This window comes from Pinus tabuliformis, chromosome J (genome assembly GCF_031772625.1).
Source record: "Pinus tabuliformis cultivar Carrire ecotype Pingquan chromosome J, CPIR1, whole genome shotgun sequence".
NCBI classification, from domain to species: domain Eukaryota; kingdom Viridiplantae; phylum Streptophyta; class Pinopsida; order Pinales; family Pinaceae; genus Pinus; species Pinus tabuliformis.
This window is the reverse complement of record NC_142295.1, coordinates 93,740,882-93,759,848: the sequence shown is the minus strand read 5'-3', so window position 1 is coordinate 93,759,848 and position 18,967 is coordinate 93,740,882. Positions and strand designations below refer to the sequence as shown.

The 18,967-nt window shown below is 37.2% G+C and overlaps 1 protein-coding gene across 1 annotated transcript in view; it reads left to right on the top strand.

Moving 5' to 3' along the window:
- Window positions 1-18,591, top strand: part of LOC149225676 (ATP-dependent Clp protease adapter protein CLPS2, chloroplastic-like) — a 133,692-nt gene extending 115,101 nt beyond the window's left edge. Inside the window, exon 4 of the mRNA XM_089377261.1 lies at window positions 18,094-18,591. Coding sequence (XP_089233387.1) covers window positions 18,094-18,174 — 81 coding nt within the window. The 3' untranslated portion in view covers window positions 18,175-18,591. The remainder of the gene's footprint in view (window positions 1-18,093) is intronic.
- The last annotated feature ends 376 nt before the right edge of the window (window positions 18,592-18,967 follow it).

Here is an 18,967-nt window from a genome sequence, read left to right as displayed (position 1 = left end):
GGGTTCTCCCCTTTTGGTCAGTCCAACCATCTGACATCACAGTGCATCTTGTTTGTGCCCAAGATGCCCTAAACTCCTCCAATTTTTTGGTGCAGTCAACCTTTTCATTTTGAAGAATCTGGCCTCTAAATTCATCATAAGAAGGGATTTTGTACCCTGGGCCAACAGTTGCAATAGCATTAACAGCAGGCTGGAAAAATGGATTATTCCTTACAACACTGAAAGGAATATCACTCCAAAGGAGAATTTTGGCCAACAACTTGTCAGCTTGTTCTTTCTCAGTTTTTTTAAGCATTGAAGTGATAGATGGCTGTGAACCAAGCGTGGTTCTAGGAACAAAAAATGATGAGGCAGCTACCGGGTTGGTTGTAGATATTGATGCTGAAGTAGAACCAATGCCACTTCCTTGTTCACCTGAGCCTAACACAGACTTTGTTAGTTGCTTCTTCATTTCTGCTTTGGCCTCTTTATTGTGCTCTAAATTTTTCAATGATCTCATGGCTTTTCGGATGACTTCAGGATTTGTATTTGTGCAAGGCCCTACATCAAATCTAGGGATTTGTGCAAGGTGATACTTCAATTTGTAAACTCCCCCTGACATATGCTGCCCACACAACTTGCAAGACAAGTTTATTCTATCAAACCCTTCATTAGGTTCACCAAATTCCCACAGAGGGTCCAATTTCCTTGGCATGTTTGACTTTGAACTTTGAAGTTGAATGGTGGTTCAGTGAACCTATGGCAAAATAAGGATTACAATTTACAAGTTACAAACTTACAATTTACAAAAACTAAAAAAAAATTACATACATGAGTAACATAACAAAACACATGGAATTTTTGACAATTTAAGAAATTTTAACAAACAAAATGAAAAATCAAATGACAAAAACCCCATCAAGATTCAAATCAATTCAAAAATATTTGATAACCCATTGAATTCTTTTGATAAACAATGGGTTATCCAGATTCCAAACCCAACCAAAAACATAAAAAAAAACCAAAACAAAGTTACAAAACACAAAATTTTGGTGCCCATACCGGTTTGATGGAGAAAATTCGTCTCCTCCTTAGCTCTCACTCCGTTTTTCTCCTCCAATTAGTGGATTCAGCTCCCAAACGACCAAGAGGTCACTCCAAAACCCTGTCGCTACCGGCGCCGCTATCTATGCAAATGATTTCCAAAAAATCATGTTTTTTGCTCTTATAAACGCGCTGCTTTCTTAGCTAGCGATTTTTTGCAATCAAATCATGATTTTTTTGGAAAAAATTGCCAAAAAAAGGTTTGTAATTTATTGGGCGATATTATCATTGGATATAAAAAACCGCGATTTTACGATAAAATTGTGATTTTATCGCGAGTACTGCAACACTGGTTTATACCAAAACATGGAGCACAAGTGGGGGCAGTTTAGTCGATGGCCGACCTTGACGAATTGTCCCATAACACAAATAAATTCATATCTCCATGAATACTTATCAGAATTAGATGATCTTTAGATCAATCCTACACTTCTCGATGAGAGGAGGCCAAGAAAAATATTTGCTACCATAAATAAGATGACCCACATGGAGTTTGGCCCTAGTTGCCAATTTTAACATGAGAGAGGCAAACCTTCCTTCTAAGGATAGGAACATAATGAACTTTTTCTTTATGTAGTATTAAACCTTTGAGATTACCTTGAAAGGCTTGATTAAGTTTCTCTTTGCGTGGATTAATATACCCACCAAAAGCTCAAAATCGAGAACATGGTTGTAAGATATGCCAAAACAAAGAAAATATTGCAAAGCCAACTCAATGGATTCAAATTAGCTACAACATGACACATACACACACATACATAATATAGAATGTAGTATAAAAAGTGTTACAAAGCAACAACATCAGAAGTCAATATGGATATAAGAGAAGAGCTATTGCTTTGCATAAGTGTACTAAACATACAGTGTGCATGTACATGCTAGCTGATAGAATGAACTATATATGGTAGGGAGAAGAGGGTGAATTGAGCATAAACATGGATGACGTAACCATATGGGGAACTTTGGGGAAGGCCCTCTAATATAATATTCTAAAATTTAAAATTTAGAGAAGTCATTAAGATTTTTTTTTTTTTTTTGGTTAAGACCCATGGGGTTTGAATCAGTGAAGCACGACTTGCATAAAACCCGTGGGTAAGGATGGGTCCTATGCTGGGCTGGGTCACTCGCATAGAACCTGCTGTCTAGACCCGAACTCGACAGGTTTTTCATAAGACCCGGCTACCCGTATCAAACCCGTTTGTAGCCCATTAAACCTTTATCAGACCCGTATAGGACCCATCGGGCATGAAAAGGCACAAACAGTCCAGAATTTCGATTTTTTTTTGGAAATGTGGTGGAGGGAAAGGGAAATTACAGGGAAAAAAATGCTTTATAAGCACCTCTCTCTCTTCCATTTCTCATTCACTTGTCATTTGAGTGTTTGGCTAATTTGTGTGAGTGTTGAGAGTGAAACTAAAGGAGGCTGAAGGAGCTATTGGAGGAGGCTAAAGGAGGCTGAAGGAGCTATTGGAGGAGGCTAAAGGAGGATTCATCAGATCAGACTCAACTTCAGGTAGGCTTCATGAACCTAGTTAGAATTTTTTCCATGTATTCATTTTTGTTTTTTGTTTTTTTTTTTTTTTATGTTTGCAATTCTTTTTATTTATTTTTATGTTTGGGGCTGCCTGTGGCTGAGTTTCTCAGCCACACAACGGCCCTCCAAAGCCTTTTGTATGAGTGCCAAGCTTTGAGAAGAATGTTTTGTAGCCAACAATGGGTATTTTGGAAAGATAGCACAAAACCAGAAGCGATGTTTGTGAAAACATTTGACTTTGCTGATAGTTTGTGGGACAAAGTCACTGAGATCGTCAGCTTCACTGAACCCCTTCTGAAAGTCTTGAGATTGATGGATGGAGAGAAACCTGCAATGTGATATATTTACGTGGGCATGGATAGGGCCAAAGAGGCCATCAAGACTTTCTATAAGGAAAATGAATCTAAATAACTCCCTATATGGCAAATTATTGATTCTAGGCGGGACATGCAACTACATTGACCATTGCATGTAGTAGGAGCATATCTCAATCCGAGCTTATTCTATAATGAGGGGTCTAGCATTCAAAGAGATCTCGAGGTGATGAGAGGTGTCATGATATGCATTGAGAAGATGTTCCTGGATCAAGATATTCAGGACAAAATCAACATACAACGAGATATGTACAAGGAAGCATCTGGCATGTTTGGATTCAGCTCAAGCCAACGTCTCAAGGACAAGAAAATGCCTTGTAAGTGCAAATTGTTAGAACTTAGCTTGTAATTTTGCTAGTTCTCTTTTATATGTTTGGCATTGCAAACTGATAATCTTTGTTGTTATTTTTTTATAGCTCATTGGTGGATAGATTGTGGCACTGAGGCACCACAATTACAAGAATTCGCCATCAAAGTTCTGAGTCAACTCTGTAGTGCTTCTTCTTGTGAGCGCAATTGGTCAGTGTTTGAGCATATCCACAGCAAAAAGGGAAACAGGTTGGAGCATGAGAGGTTGGAGAAGTTGTTTTTCATCTACTACAACCTTCGAATGCTCACAAAACAAGTGCAACCGAAGGATACAGATCCAATTTTATTGGATACTATTGATTTAAAGTCTGATTGGGTTGTGGAGGAGGAGGCCCCTGATTTGAGTTGGCTTGATGAAGACATTGAGGATCTCTTTATTTTGCCATCTAAAATGGAGACTCCAAATACACCTGCCTCACACTAGCTCCATGAGGGCTTATTGTAGGTGTGGTCGTCCATGAGTGATGAGACTCAAGATTGTTTTTTTCTTTTTTTTTTTGTTCTTTTTTGTCTGAATAAAGACTAATTCTATTAAGATAAGAAAAGTATAGTACAATCAAGCTTGCATGCAAGCGAAGCAGAAAAGCAAGGGAGCCGCAGGTGATAGGCTATCCACCTCGCTCCTTAGAGACAATCCATGAAAGGGCCATAGAAAACAAAGGAAAACAAAAAGATAGAACTCAGCTGAGAGAACTACCCCGAGGGGTCATTTCCTGCCACACGACATTTTTTGCCTTTTTTCTTGTTTACTTTGACCCACCCAGTGGAGTTTGGCTGAGCCATGACAAGCTGTAGACTATTCTGCACTGGCGGCGGAATATCCTTATCAGAATCTGAGGACGAAGAAAAATGAGAACGTTTCTGAGAAAACTGAGGGTCAGAGGGGACTGCCGGACCGCCCGAGGGAGCGTCCATCGGAATCACATCATTCTGCATATCTGCTTCAGTATCCTCATCATTCTGCAAAACTGCTTCAGTTTCCTCCTCATCCGAACTAGAGAAATCTAAATCGTACATAGAATGGGGAGGCTCACAAGGATTCCAGCGCTTGGATTTGGGTTTGCGATTCAGATTCTTCTTTTTATCGAGGAACTGGGTACAAGTACTCTGGAGGTGCCCCGTTTGATGGCAATGGCAGCATCGGAAGGCTGTATTCTCGTAATCCAAGGTTTGAGTCTAGTGGAAATCTCCAATCTTGAGATTAATCTGATCCGGTAGTCCTTTGCTGATATCTATTTCTACACAAAGTCTGTCGTAGGTGTAAAGACCATTTTCCTTTCTTGAGGAGTCTGTAGCCAGGTAGCGTCCTAAAGTATTTCCAATGGCTAAGAAAACAGATACATGCCATAGATGAGCCGAAAGATTCGGGAGCCTGACCCAAATGGGAAGCTTGGTGATGACTGTTGTAGAAGGGTCAAAGTCTGGAAACCAAGGGGTGAGAAAAAGCCCAGCCGCACCCCAGAACCAAGGGCCTCCCATTAGGGCCTTCTGGTAATCTTCATTTGAGTCAAAAACCACAATGAAGAATCCTTTTGAACATAAGTAGATCTTGCTTTTTTTAGTCCAAGTGGAGTGGATCCATTGGTATAGATCTGCTGTGCGAGGCCAAAGCCCATTAAATCTGCATATGAGTGCGGATTCTGCAAATATCTGGAAGCGATTTTCAATCTCAGGATGAGAGCAATTGATGGAAGGAATATTCTCTGATTTGTCTACCAAAAACGGCTTTGGAGCCTCATTTGGATGGGCTGCTTTCGAAGAGGACTGAGGTTGGGCAGCGTCTTTGCGAGCTGCATCTTTATAAGAGAAAGAAGGGGCAGAGGAAGTCTGCCCAAAGGAACCACCTCTTAAACGAAAAGAAGCCCTGATAGAAGCATCCTTATGAATGCTGTAAAAGGAGAGAGGAAGGGGATTCATAAGTTGCTTACCCTTATATAACAATTTGAGGTAAGAGGAGGGGATCCTCAGCCGGCGTTCGAGTTTTTGCAAAAGATCCTGCACGAGATCTGTTGCTCGAACCCATTGCATCCTCGTTTTGCCCAAGAGTTTGACTTGGATCTGAAATGCCTGTGATTCTTCAGACAGATCTGGCTGTTTCAAGAGAGGAACCTCTGCAAGCAAATCTGGCGAGAATGAGGAGCAGGTTCGCTGCTTGCTTCCGGCAGAGAAGAAATCTGGAGCATTCCGGCCGCGGAGATGGGATGAGGAGGAGACAGAGATCCCGGGCGCCCCATCATCCGCACTAGGGTTCGTCTGGTCATACCCGGGCGCGGCATAACCCACGCTAGGGTTCATCTGGGCATACCCTGGCACGGCAGCAGCAACATTATAATACGGGTTAAACCCTACCTGCACGGTGGCGGTGGTGGAGTATTCGGTTACCTGCTCCGCGACTTCTCCCCCAGGGGTGAGGTAGACCTCTCGTTTCGTGAAGACTGCGCGCTCAGGCCCTACCTCTTGCGCTTCACCCGCCTCTCCTAGCTGACTCTGACCCGTCTGGAAGGGCAGCGACAAGGAGGAATTGTAAACCTGTGCATCTCCTAGGGTTTTAGGAGTCATGGCATCCTCCACGACCGTGGCCTCCATGAGAGATTCTTGAGCTGAGACTTCCTTGATTTCGAGCGCCATTTCTCTGACTTATGAGACTCAAGATTGTTATGAGATAATCATTTATCATTTATGACATATGTATTTGAATTTTGAACTTGCTGACATTTTTGTTTTTAATTATGGAATCATGAGTCCTTTTCTTATTCAGTGTCTAAATGTTTTGTTTACAAAAATCGAATATGTTTTGTAGTTTTATAGATATGAGCTGATGTTATGAATTATTGCATATATTGTGGTTTTTATAAGTATTGGAATTGTCATTAGTTTCTTTTTTGTGCTTAAAATTTACCATATGTTAAGTTTTTATTGTATCTTGACGAGTCTTATATGAGTCTTATAAGGGTCGTTCCTGAGTCTTATACGAGTCGACAAGTCAATGCCGTGACGAGTCTTATACGAGTACGAGTTGTGCAACATTGGTTTGAACCAATGACCTTTATACCAAAAGTGCTTTAACAATATACTCCATTGCAAACCGTTCTATGCCTCTTGGGTGAAAAATTATTAAGGAATTGAATTGAGAAGAAAATAAAATTAGCATTGTTGACATTCAAAATATTGCCTTTTTAAAGTGACAAATTCATTTGTGGAAGAAGAAAGATTGTTGATAGATGTGTTGTTCCAAAGTCCAATGCCAAGGAACATGAAATATTTGAAATAGTCCCGTAAAGCTTGTCACCGACAAAATTATGGAAAAGCAATAAAAGTTTTGAAAGGTAAAGGTGTGCTCAATGATTCAATTTAATGATGGAGATGCTTTGAATGTAATGTGGGTTGTGTTATCGATCTTTTTAGTAGGGCCACTAAGGTTTTGACAACCTTGCTAGATGGGCACACATAGGGCAATGGCCCACTACCACCTCGGCCCAATTCTCCGCTATTTAGGTCCAATACCTCCTAAACATCCAAGGGAGGAGTCCTGAAATATCCTCGACAACTTTGGTTTATATCCAATGCCTTTTACGGAGTCAATGGGGTGGAGATGTTCTTGAATTGTTGTCACGCATAAAAACAATGCTAAAAACAAGGTCGATTTCTATAGCAGATATTAATAGCCAAAATGCTTCAAAAATATAGCATGTAACCTATGTATTTTGGTCTACTGGAATTATCCTAACCCAATACGTGAATATTTATTGATTTTGAAGTTAGGTTAAGGATTTATGAATTAAATTAACTTCTTGTCCTATATGCAGCCTATAAAATTTGTGTAAAAGCGCAGGGACAACATGCTAATTTGCTGCAATAGCCAATCTACTGTGTGAAGAACACCTTTAGGGAGTTACCCTCCATTGTAGAAAGGCTAGAGGGTGATTGTAGAGGCTTTGGGGTCTCCTTTCTATCAAATTTGGGCTGAAAAAATAATTTCCAACTAGTTGGAATGTGATTTTCAGTTTTCTGGGTTATGTTTAATAACACATAAATTTTTCAAATAATTATTATTCAATTTAAATAGCTAGGAAATAAATTTTATTCAACTCTAATTCGAAAATTTTGCTAATAAACAAGTATAGAGACGAAAAGATTTACAGTTTTCTGGGTTATGTTTAATAACCTAGAAATTTTCCAAAATTATTAGTTTTCAAAAAATTATTATTCATTGTCCATTGGGTCTCCAATGGCTAATTAGACTCTTTAATGGGTAGTTTTGACTTGACTTTTCCCTTTAGTAGCCACATGGAAGCTGGATTTCCATTGCCCTTGATTTTCTGAACATTTTGGCACCTGGGTATGTTGAAACTAGCCTAGAACTGAACTAGATATCTCCCATGTTGAACTAACACAAAAATAATAGACCAAAATTAGATAAACACGAGATACCATATTATTCACAAAATATACATATAAATACATTTTGTGTGACTTTTGGTTTTCATCTTCCAAGAGGACTATTGGACTTCTCATAACTGTTGCCTTTCACTTGAGGATTTTCGCCTTCCTCTCAAGTGAATGTGCCAAATTTACATAACCCCAAGGATTATGTTGCCAACATTCCCCCCTTAATCTTAAGGGGTGTGTATGAGTCTAAGTAGAGAGCTGAAATACAAAGAGTATGGCAGCCAATGGCTGGATGTGCTCTTTGAAATGGTGGTTTAAGGAAGACCACAAACCAAATGAGGTAGAAAAAGTCAAAGTCTTTTATTGGTGGTGGTTTAAGGTTGTCTACCAAGTACCAACTCTAGAACTTGGCTCGGAATAGTTCTTGGAACAATTTTTGAATTTGGCTCAAAGTTGAAGTCTTTGACAAAGTGGAAGTTTTCCTTAGTGATGGTTTAAAGATGACCACAAACTTGATGAAGTGGATAGTAGAAGCTGAAGTCTTCTACCAATGGTGGTTTAAGGCTGGCCACCAACCAAATCATGCTCATGGAACATAAGTTTATCTTTGACTACAACTCTAACTCTGGATTTGGTTGACTCTAGCTCTAGGCTTTGGCAGCTAGATCTGATTTAGGCTATGGCTCAGGCTTGTTTGATATAACTTCGAATCTAGTAGCTGAATATCAACTCCCTCTTGTTAGAGACAAGGTCAGAGGATGAAAAACTCTTCGCTGTGAAGAAATTTTAACCCCCCACTTTGGTTATCAGTTTTCCTTATCACTCCATGCATTTAGTTTTAAATCAAAGCATGATAAAAATTTTAAAATCTGGAAATGACAATATTTTTTTGAAAACACAAATTTAGAGAGTTCACAACTACTGAAATTGCAGAAATAAAACACATCAAAATTATGACAGCCACACACAGAAAATAACAGAGTGATTTTTGGTCAATGTGACCCTAGAAAACCCCCCTACAACTCTTGGGGAAAACCAGTTTGAGAGCTCTTTTTTTATTTCTGAAAATACTTTTACAGAGAAACTGAAATACATAGTAAAAATTCTAGCAACCACAAATTACAACTTATCTCTATTTTCGTGCTTGAACTCCACCTCGAAAATCATGCCAATCAGCAAACAACCAAAACAAAAAAATTTCCAACAATAAAACAACATTAAATGCTGTACGACCTGCCTTGAAAAACGTGCCCAGAACTTGCTGTATGGATTGTACAGACCATACGGATTTCAGCGGTCCAACTTCCTCAAAAATTTTGTCCAAATCTGCCTCGAAATTCGTGCCCTTTCTGTTGTCCCTCTTCCTCGATTTATGTGCCTTTTTTTTCTTGCAATAAGGTTTTCCTTGGGATGCGTGCCAATAAATGTTGCTGCCCAAATTTGCTGAAATGTCTTCTTATTACTTTCCTTCACTTCCTCACTGCTAAGAAATTTTCTCCTTGCTCTCTGTTTTCTCTTTCTCTCAAATGCTCATGAAAGAATGAATTGATCTTTTGCTCTTCTCTTCTCCTTTTACTCTCTAAATGACCTTTTGGGTTACCCTAAGATCTAATGGCTAAGATTCATTTAGATCTAGGAATGAGAATAAATGTGCATTTAATTCTCACTTTCTATTTTTTAACTCACCCACTTAAAAAAAAACCCACTTGGCCTTTTATTTCCATAGTCACTTTTTCACTTTCTAATTCTCCATTGACTTTAATAAAGTCGCCTTTAAATTAGAATGTAACTTTACCACTTATAAAGTCACTTTTAAATTAGAATGTAACTTTATCACTTATAAAGTCACTTTTAAATTAAATTGGCTTTACCACTTATAAAGTCACTTTAGGAGAAAAGTACAAATAAATTTGGACACTTTTCCCTAGGCCAAAGATCAAAGCCTGAGGGAACCACTTGTCCTCTGATACCCAAATTTTAACACGCTGCAAGATGTGTTAATACTCGAGAATGAACTCTGTGGTATGATTGATATATCTTCTTAGTTGTTGAAGACCATTACCAAGAGGCGATCCATCCAAAGTGAATCTTTGCTCTTGCAGGGGTCTTGTGTCTGAAACATCTGTCTGAATGATGACTATATTTTCCGCAATGCTCGCAAGGGTGAATATCAAAACACTGATCTTTCACATGGCCAACCCAATCATAATGTTAGCATCTGACAATCTGAAGTGGTTGTGGAAGTGGAACAGGTGAAGATGAGTTGGCTTGAAGAAACCCAACTCTCTAAAACTTGATTGGTTTGGAGTAGCCTGGAATGTGAAAGGTCACTTCCTTTTTATATTGGAGACCAATTTATGCTTATTGTTGATGACTTCTTCCCAAGGTCTATTGATGGTTTGGGAAGTGCAAGCTAAACTTCTGCGTCTTCATGTAAATTTGCTCCAAAAGTGGCATCACTAATCTGATCATGTGTTGGTTGTTGATGGGAATCATTCTCAAATACAGAGTTGTTTTGAACAAAAGCCAATTCATAATGTTGACTTTTTTGTTGTAGTTCATCTTGTTGGAGTTGTGATTCAAGCTAAAGAAACTCAAGCTTCTCTTGTGCATCTTGTAAACAAGATTGAATATTGGAGAGAGTGGCTTTGTCAATTTTCACTGCACTGTCAACACTAGAAACCATCAAAGTGTTCAATAACTCTAATAACTCATCAATTTGAGCCCATTTTCTGAACAAATCAAACTTAGAAAATAAAGGGTGTCGGCTTCAACAGAAAGTGCACCAGTTTACAATGCAAATTCAACTTATTTGTTCAATGTTGAATTGTTAAAAAACTCTATTTTCAACAAATGCCTAAGTAGAAATAAAATTAACTTTGTAAAAACTCAAGGAGAATGTATAATTATACCAAATTGTAATCAATTTTTCAAAGAAACAATAGCCAAAGTGGCACTAAATAAACAACAATTGATTAGTAATGCTCAAAGACTTATCATATCTAGACAAGATCAAAGTCATCCTCCTCTAATTATTTGGAAATGGCAATAACTGTTGAGAAATCCATAGGGCAACATAGTAAGGGTTTTTATTAATTTGATTTCACTTTTTTTGACACTTTCTTGTGATGTTTCATATTAGTTCTTCTTTCCAATTATTGTATTCTTATCATCAAGACAAATGCCAAAAAATGGAAATCACAAACATGACAAAGAACACCAGATGTAGGCACGCAGTCAGGGCAAAACCCCTCTCCTAGGGGAAAACCTAGAAGTCAACTTTGACCTTTAGACCAAGATGATAAACTCCTCCAATCCACCAAGTCATCATTTTAAGAAGATTAGTCAAACTCTTGCCGAATTCATCACAAGTCAACCCAAGTCACCTCTTCAAGGTAAGTCAACAAGAATCTTCGACCCTTACTGCAATTTTGTACCTTCGGTCCTGGAATATTCCTTGGTCATCTTTGCACATGTGGCAAAGTAACATAAAATTCTGGTTTATTTCTAGAAAAATGTCCTTCCTTTCTTTGTTGGTATTGTCCTTCTTTTCTTTGCCTTCAAACCTTCATGTTGAACCCCTCTTTGCACTTTAAATTGTAGATAGAGTTGATAGATGGATGATCTTTCTATAGCTTCAATGCATGGCTATATATAGTCTTCTTTTAGATGGTTGAATCCCTTCATGAGGCCGACTTGGTGGAGGAGGTATGAATGACACTTTTGACTTAATTATAATTTCTTTCTTGACATACAAAGCCCAAGAAGGGTTTAGAATGTAATGACAATGACAATGCCTCGAGACACAAACCTAGAAGCCTTCAATGGAGGCTTGTCCTAGAAACAAAATACATAGAGCATGAAATCCATGCTCATAAAAATAAATTTTCTTTTATAATAATTTTCCTTTTTTTTGACAAATACATAACGTCATGACTCAAATACAATTATGAAGACCAATACTAGTTACATTTCTCAACACTCTCTCTTAACTAGGGAGATATTCATAATTGTTCAACCGGTACAAGGTTGACCTCAATTTGAAAAGTTCTTAAGAAGAGTAGAACAACATACGTAGTGCTTGGGATACCCTCACTATCAAGGTATCCTCCCAACAGGGACTAAGGTGTCATCTAGGCATTTTCCACTTTAGGCACCATCAGGGTACAACCCTTGTATCCATCCGACATGATATAGATGCCACCTAGGCCTCGATGCCCTGACACCAACCCTTACAGGGATCCAGGTATCATCAACACTAAATAGGAGCTCCACACAATACCCTCCCTCTAGGATCTAGACATCCACTGAGATCTCAATACTAACCAGACCACGATGTCCTCCCAAGTACCATCATATAGGCTGTTTTATGGTACTTCATCTCTCCCTTTCAACCAAATAGGAGACATCCATCAATCCGAGCATGCTCTTAAAATAAACTAACTTCTTGTTTGGAAGAGATTTAGTCAACACATCAGCGACTTGTTCATCTGTTGGCACATATTGTAGCTTCACAACCCCAACCAGTATTCAAACTTCCAAAGTATATGTTCTTGCATGCTAGCATGAAACTCTAGGGTCTTCAACTATTATGATGCTACTTTAGGTCATCACAATATCCAAATACATCTCGACGAAAGCTTCCTTCCTCAACTTCTCCAGCAACACCAAAGTCAATCTCAACACTTTCTTAAATATCCAATTTCTTGTTCATAACTTCATCAATCACAAATAACTATTTGTAGTGCTTTAGCCTTTCTTTGTTTTTGCTCTTTCTTCAAGGTCTTTACTATAACATATCACAATATGCCCTCCTTCTCAACCGGGGAGTGAAACACTTTCTTTATCCAAGCTTCTTCTTTACTAAGGGACAAATTCATCAACTTTAGCCACGCAGACTCTTTCTTTCGCATGATTACATCATCGAAGAACTTCAACCTTTTGGAACATCATTCCTTCTATGCTCACTTGGCAACAAGGTCATCAACAATGTATACTTCAATGTTACCAAGACTCTTACAACTCCTCTTTTCATCATGCTCAACATCATCATCAAGTGTAGGTAAGCATTTTCAATATCTTGAAGACTATGTACCTATAAATCTTCAACAACAAGTTCAACCAAGTACAAATATAGAGCATGAAGTCAACTTTATTAATATAGGGTTAGCATGTCATCACAATGGGAGCATAATAAATCATACTTTAGATATCAAAACCTAAACCTAGTTAGGTTTACAATCAACAAGGGTTACACTTTTCATGACCCAAATTTTCACAACAATCTAAGCTAGAGTTTTGTCACAAACCTTAGATTCCTTTAGCAAAACTTTAGATATTAACAACTAAATTCAATCATAGTGAAAGCATTTTACATCTAGGGTTTCATTATCATGCCCTAGAACCTCATATCAATCTCTATTAGGGTTTTGCCATAAACCCTAGATACAAACATCAAAACTTCAATGTTAGATATTCAACAATTTTTACCAAGCTAGCATTTCAATCATATGAAAGCACATACACCTAGGGTTTCATTCTTAGGATCTTTCATTAACTATTACAAGGGTTTTGTCATAAACCCTAATTCATCAAACCCTAAAAATCTAGGGCTTCATATAATTTAGACACAACAACAAACCTTAAAAGGCTAGGGTTTCATCAAAACATCACCAAACCTTAAACATCAAAAGGTTAGGGTTTTCATAATGAACCTTAAAGATCAGGGTTTTATTGAAGTGAACAAAAGGTCAATAGTATGATAAGGGTAGATTCAATCTAGAGATTAATCAACCCTAATAGTATAGAATCTTAATGATTCTATAACAAACCCTAGACATGAAAGAGTTAGTAATATTGTAATACAACTCAAATTTCAAAATGATTGTATTTTTTAATGAAGAAGACCTACTACAAGTCTTGTACTTCAACCTTGAGTTGCTTCCTTTACAAACCTTGTAGGGCTTCTTATTGAAGAGCTCCCTCTTACATAAGATCAACATTTCTTTATGTATTTGCAGCATTTATTGACAAGCACACCCAAAATATGCAAGTACAATAGTGTGATGTTTACTATTACCTTTCAGAGGATGAAATCCTAGGGATTTTGAGTACAAACCTTAAGTAGCAAAAACTAGACATTATTCAATTTTATTTTCGCAAAGGATTGACATATACATACAAACCCTAGATATCAACAGATATGGTTTCTAAGAGGGAATAAGAGAAATATGATTAAGGGTTTCCATATGTTCTATTTAGGATTTACAATCTCTAGAGAACTTTCAAACCCTAGGATCATACAAACAACTAAACCCTAAAAACGTTGGATTTTTAACAAATGAATATGTTATCATACCTCAAATATGTTCTATTTAAGATTTACAATCTCTAGAGAACTTTCAAACCCTAGGATCATGCAAACAACTAAACCCTAAAAACATTGGATTTTTAACAAACGAATACGTTATACATACCTCAAAATTACATACCTCTGTCTTTTATTGAACTTATTGCTCTCCTTGTAAACTGAAGAAATATTGTTAGATGATTGAGACATAAAGAACAAAACAATACTTACTTGACTTTGATACGATCCTCAAAGCTACTTCCACAAGCTGGTGCAAGACAAACAAGTTCTTCTAAATGTTGTAAACTTCTTCCTTCCTTGAGACAGAGATGCTAAGCTTGCCCTTTCTTCAATGATAGGCTTTGTACTAAATTATTTCTTCAATGTCTTTTTCAAAATAGTCAAACTAGGATGATCTTTAAGAGACAATTCCATTGTTCCTTCTCAACTTCTTATAGGTCCTTAAATAGACTTCTTCTTTTACTTTTTGTTAGGGCTACTCTGATCACTAAAAAATAGGCAAACACTAATATTTTTTTTATCCTTTATGGTTGGTTATTTTATATTGTGGAGACTCAACCTTTATATATATGTGTGTAAGGACTACATCCTCTTTCACAAGAAATCTATAACTATTTCGATGGTTGTAGCTTTATAACATGTTTTTCAAGTAGGTCTCCAAAGCCTCTAAACAACTAGGCCTATGTCCCTTTCTTGTCGGCGTCAAGGATTAACTTTAGTCTTCAAATTATATAACTCGGTCGCCTTGGTCGTGTGATAACTTCAGATGCACAAAATGTTAGAAAATCAGAAAGGCAAAAAGATTTTCTTATATTGATAATTACTTGTGATATTCTTGTAGTCTTATTATTTTCTCTTTATGTTCTTCTTTTATCTTTGTTTCATCAAGCAATCATCAAATCAAAACATGAAGATCAAGGACATCAGGTGTAGGCACTCAGCCGGGGCTAAAATCCCTTTATAGGGGAAAATCCAGTCAAACTCTTCCACTATTAAATCAAATTGAGATAGACCAAGACCTTAGACTCAAAAGACCTTCCTCCTCCACCAAGTCAACTTTCCAATATGATTCAACAAACTCCAATAGTCTCTTCTTGTCCAATGGCTTCAGCGCAACAACAATCCAAAATATTAGAGGATACATGTGTGACAAGTATAGAGGGAGGCAAACCATAAAGACACTAGCTCCATGATAAATTTCAAACTAAAGAGGGATCAGAGAGATGAAGGATACCATGAAGGAGAAAATCGAATGCAATGAGTCGATGTGGGGATGACTGAGTTGATAGAATAACAGATAGGTCTGAGCAACAACAATGACAAAGATAAGAGGTTAGAACTGATAGGGGTGTTACTAAATGGCAAGAGATAGGTCTGATGAGCTTAGAATTGTTCGCACACAAACAAATGCTTACGGATATAAATAAGGGTAACGTTGGATATGACATGTGCAAAAAAAAGTAGAGTTGGCATAGAAGAAAACGTAGACAAGAGGATAGGATTGCAAATGAACGGTCGCTAACAACCAAAGGACTAGCCAATAGAAGATAGATTGCCAAAAACAACCTGGCTCCAATATCACTGTTGAACTCCTACAAAAATCAGAATTAGATAAGTGTGAGATACCATATTATTCACAAAATATACATATAAATACATTTTGCATGATCCTTGGTTTTCATCTTATAAGAGGTCTCTTGGACTTCTCATGATTGTTGGCTTTCACTTGAAGCTTTTCACCTTCCACTCAAGTGAATGTGCCAAATTTACATAACCCCAAGGTTTATGTTTCCGACATCTTTGGGTCATCATGTCTTGCCCAACCTTGTCTATCATCAATTTCCTACCACGTCATCATGCCCTGTTGGAACTCTAACACCCTTGGGGATTTGGATATCAAGACATGATTTTTGTTCCTCTCATTCTGTAGACCAATTTTGACATATTATATGTCAAATTCTGTCAAGTTCCCTTGATAAGCCTCTTGGAGACCTATACTGCCACATCGTCATGCCCAAGGGGATGATCTCTAAATGCCTTTGAGGATTTGTGAAATATGTTATGTGGGTTTTGTTCCTCTCATTGGGTAGACCACTTTTGACATCATGCATGTCACCAGCAACCCAATGCATTGCCTGAGAATACCCTTAGAAGCTTTTCCCATATTGTTGACCAAGTTTTGATTGAGTTGTAACTAGCCACCAGGGGCTCAGATTGGGAAAATTCCATGTGTCATGGAATGCTCTCATCATGCTCTATAATATGAGAGTGGGTTGACTTTTTGACCACTTGGACCATTTTGCATTAGGAATCATGAACTACCTTTAGAAACGTGAAAGTTGTCACAAGACGCTGCTATGTTGTGAGAACTATCATGTGTAATATTGTAGCAAAGGTAAGGTCACTTATAGACTCTATAGACACTAACCATGTGGAATGACATAGGTGCACCATGACACAGGTTGGACTAGCCCATACACCGGTGATCACCCATATAAATGCAGGCTCCCATAAAACCAGGGGTTCTCATGACAAGTCCACTGAGGTTCTCCAATCTGATTAGGGATGAGATAGCCTAGGTGAAGCTTTCAAGTGATAGCACGTGGTCCAACCAAAAAAAAATGGATATAGACTCAAATAGGCAAGACAGTGTTCTAGAATACCCAATATAGGGCCTTGCATGGCTTTAACTTGTGACCTTACAAGGCCTTGAATGGCTTTAACTTGTTACCTTGGACTTGCAATGGTAGTGAATGTTGCACTAAAAAAATCTATGTATCCCCATTGACAAAGGGGTAACAAGTTGCATGGTACATTAAAGTAACATAAGTAAAAATTTAAGTTCAGTAACTATTTATAGTTGTCATTCGTTATAATTGTTGCTCACTTACATCCACACTTTATTGTGAGTGTTAAAAGCCTTAGCTGTTAAATATGTTAGGCTCTACTAAACTCGAAAAAAATGGCATTTCTAATTGTTAACTAGTGCAGCCATATAAATGTCTGATAAATGCTGATAGTCATCAAAATCCATGTTAAAGCATCAAAATACTTACCCCACAATACATCTTACATTGTCCAAAAAAAAAACATTAAAATTAACGAAATTATAACTTTATTTTAAATTATTAGTATTATTAATTATGAAAATAATTAATATATGAGTTAAACAGTATTCTTAACCATAGAGATTCAACCCACTTTATCAATACCACATACCCAGTGTGACACGTGTTGATATGACATTTTCCTTAATTAACTAATTTGAGATTAAAAGAGCATTACTAACTTAGAGATAAATCTTAACCCTTCATCTGTGAATTTTACTATGAATATTCTGACATATTCTAAATCTCTATCATCCACCTAATAATTATTGATAATTAAATTAAAACTCTGGAAAAACTATTCTGAAATAGAGATGCTTATCGACATAATTAATTCTTTAATTAAGACCCCATTTTATTATTCCCAACCTTGTTATTTGATCTATGGATAAGAGGTCCTTATTTGATCTATGGATAAGAAGTCCTATAGACCATGTAATTCCCAAAGGATCTTAACAAGCAGACAAACAAACAACATACCTGTTTATGGGATTATTTGACCATGTAATTCCCAAAGGATCTTAACAAGCAGACAAACAAACAACATACCTGTTTATGGGATTATTTTTTGCTGCTTCGAAATTTTTCTTAGTAGACGATTAAGGCTCACCATCTACTACTCACCCTAAGTTGCAGATAATAGTGGGGTTGATATGGTTTCTCCTGTTATTTGTATGGAAGTTTTTGGCATTCAAGCATATTTTTTCTTAGTGGAATGCTGTAAATTTGAACAGTGATTATCATGTTATTGTGCCTCTAATTTGTAGAGAAATACCTGTAAAGGTGCTGACAGTTTGATTTGGATAGTCTTTTACTTCATATTTGTTTGTCTTCTGATCATTATTTTATTGTCCTTTTCTTTTATAGGAACATGCTGAGTTTTATGCTCAAATGATGGCTCGTAGTGGGCTGCGATCTGGCATTGAACCGGATGGTGATTTACTTTAAAACTACAGCAGAGAAGCAGTTCGTGTTTAACAATTGAATTTGATTCAGCTTATAGACAGTGATAAGAGGAAGGGCTCAGCTAGCAATTTCCAAATGAATTCCATTTGTGGATAAAAGTACACAAGGATATTGTTGTGCATTTTCTGAGTACTTCCCCAAGGAAGGCCTACAAGAAGGTGCAGTTGAAAACCAAAAGATATTGCTTTAGACGAGCCATGGTGCCATAGGATGTAAACTAGTTCAATATAAAAGGGAATGGGGCACATATTATTTATTGATGATTCATTTTTTCTTAATTGTAAGTGCTGAATTGACATGAAATTATACTAATGTTCCACAAAAGACCAAATTAGGTCAGTGGGGCTTTCTAACCTTTTTGGATCTGTGATGGAATTTTGTCAGCCTTCTCATGGAGTATCTTCTTATAGGCCTATATTTAGAAATAGTGTGAAGTAGTTGTTCCGTGCGCCTCGGTTTCCTTCTTTACAATTGAAATTGTTGAAAGAGGTGATGTGGATAAAATATGTTTGAGCAGAAGATTCTCGAACAAGGGATAGGTAAACTGGGATTTTGGAATAGTTGGAAGCTCTTCGTAAATTTTAAAAGAAATGGTGAAACAAGGAACATGGGATAAAACGGTGGGCCTTGGAATGAGTGGAAACTTTCAGTAAATTAAAAAATAAAAATAAAAATAAATAAATAAATATACACATAAGAAAAATACATTTTAGTCATGAGGTTACAACAAGTTTTAAACAATCATTCCAAATATCATTCCAAGATATTTGGAGAA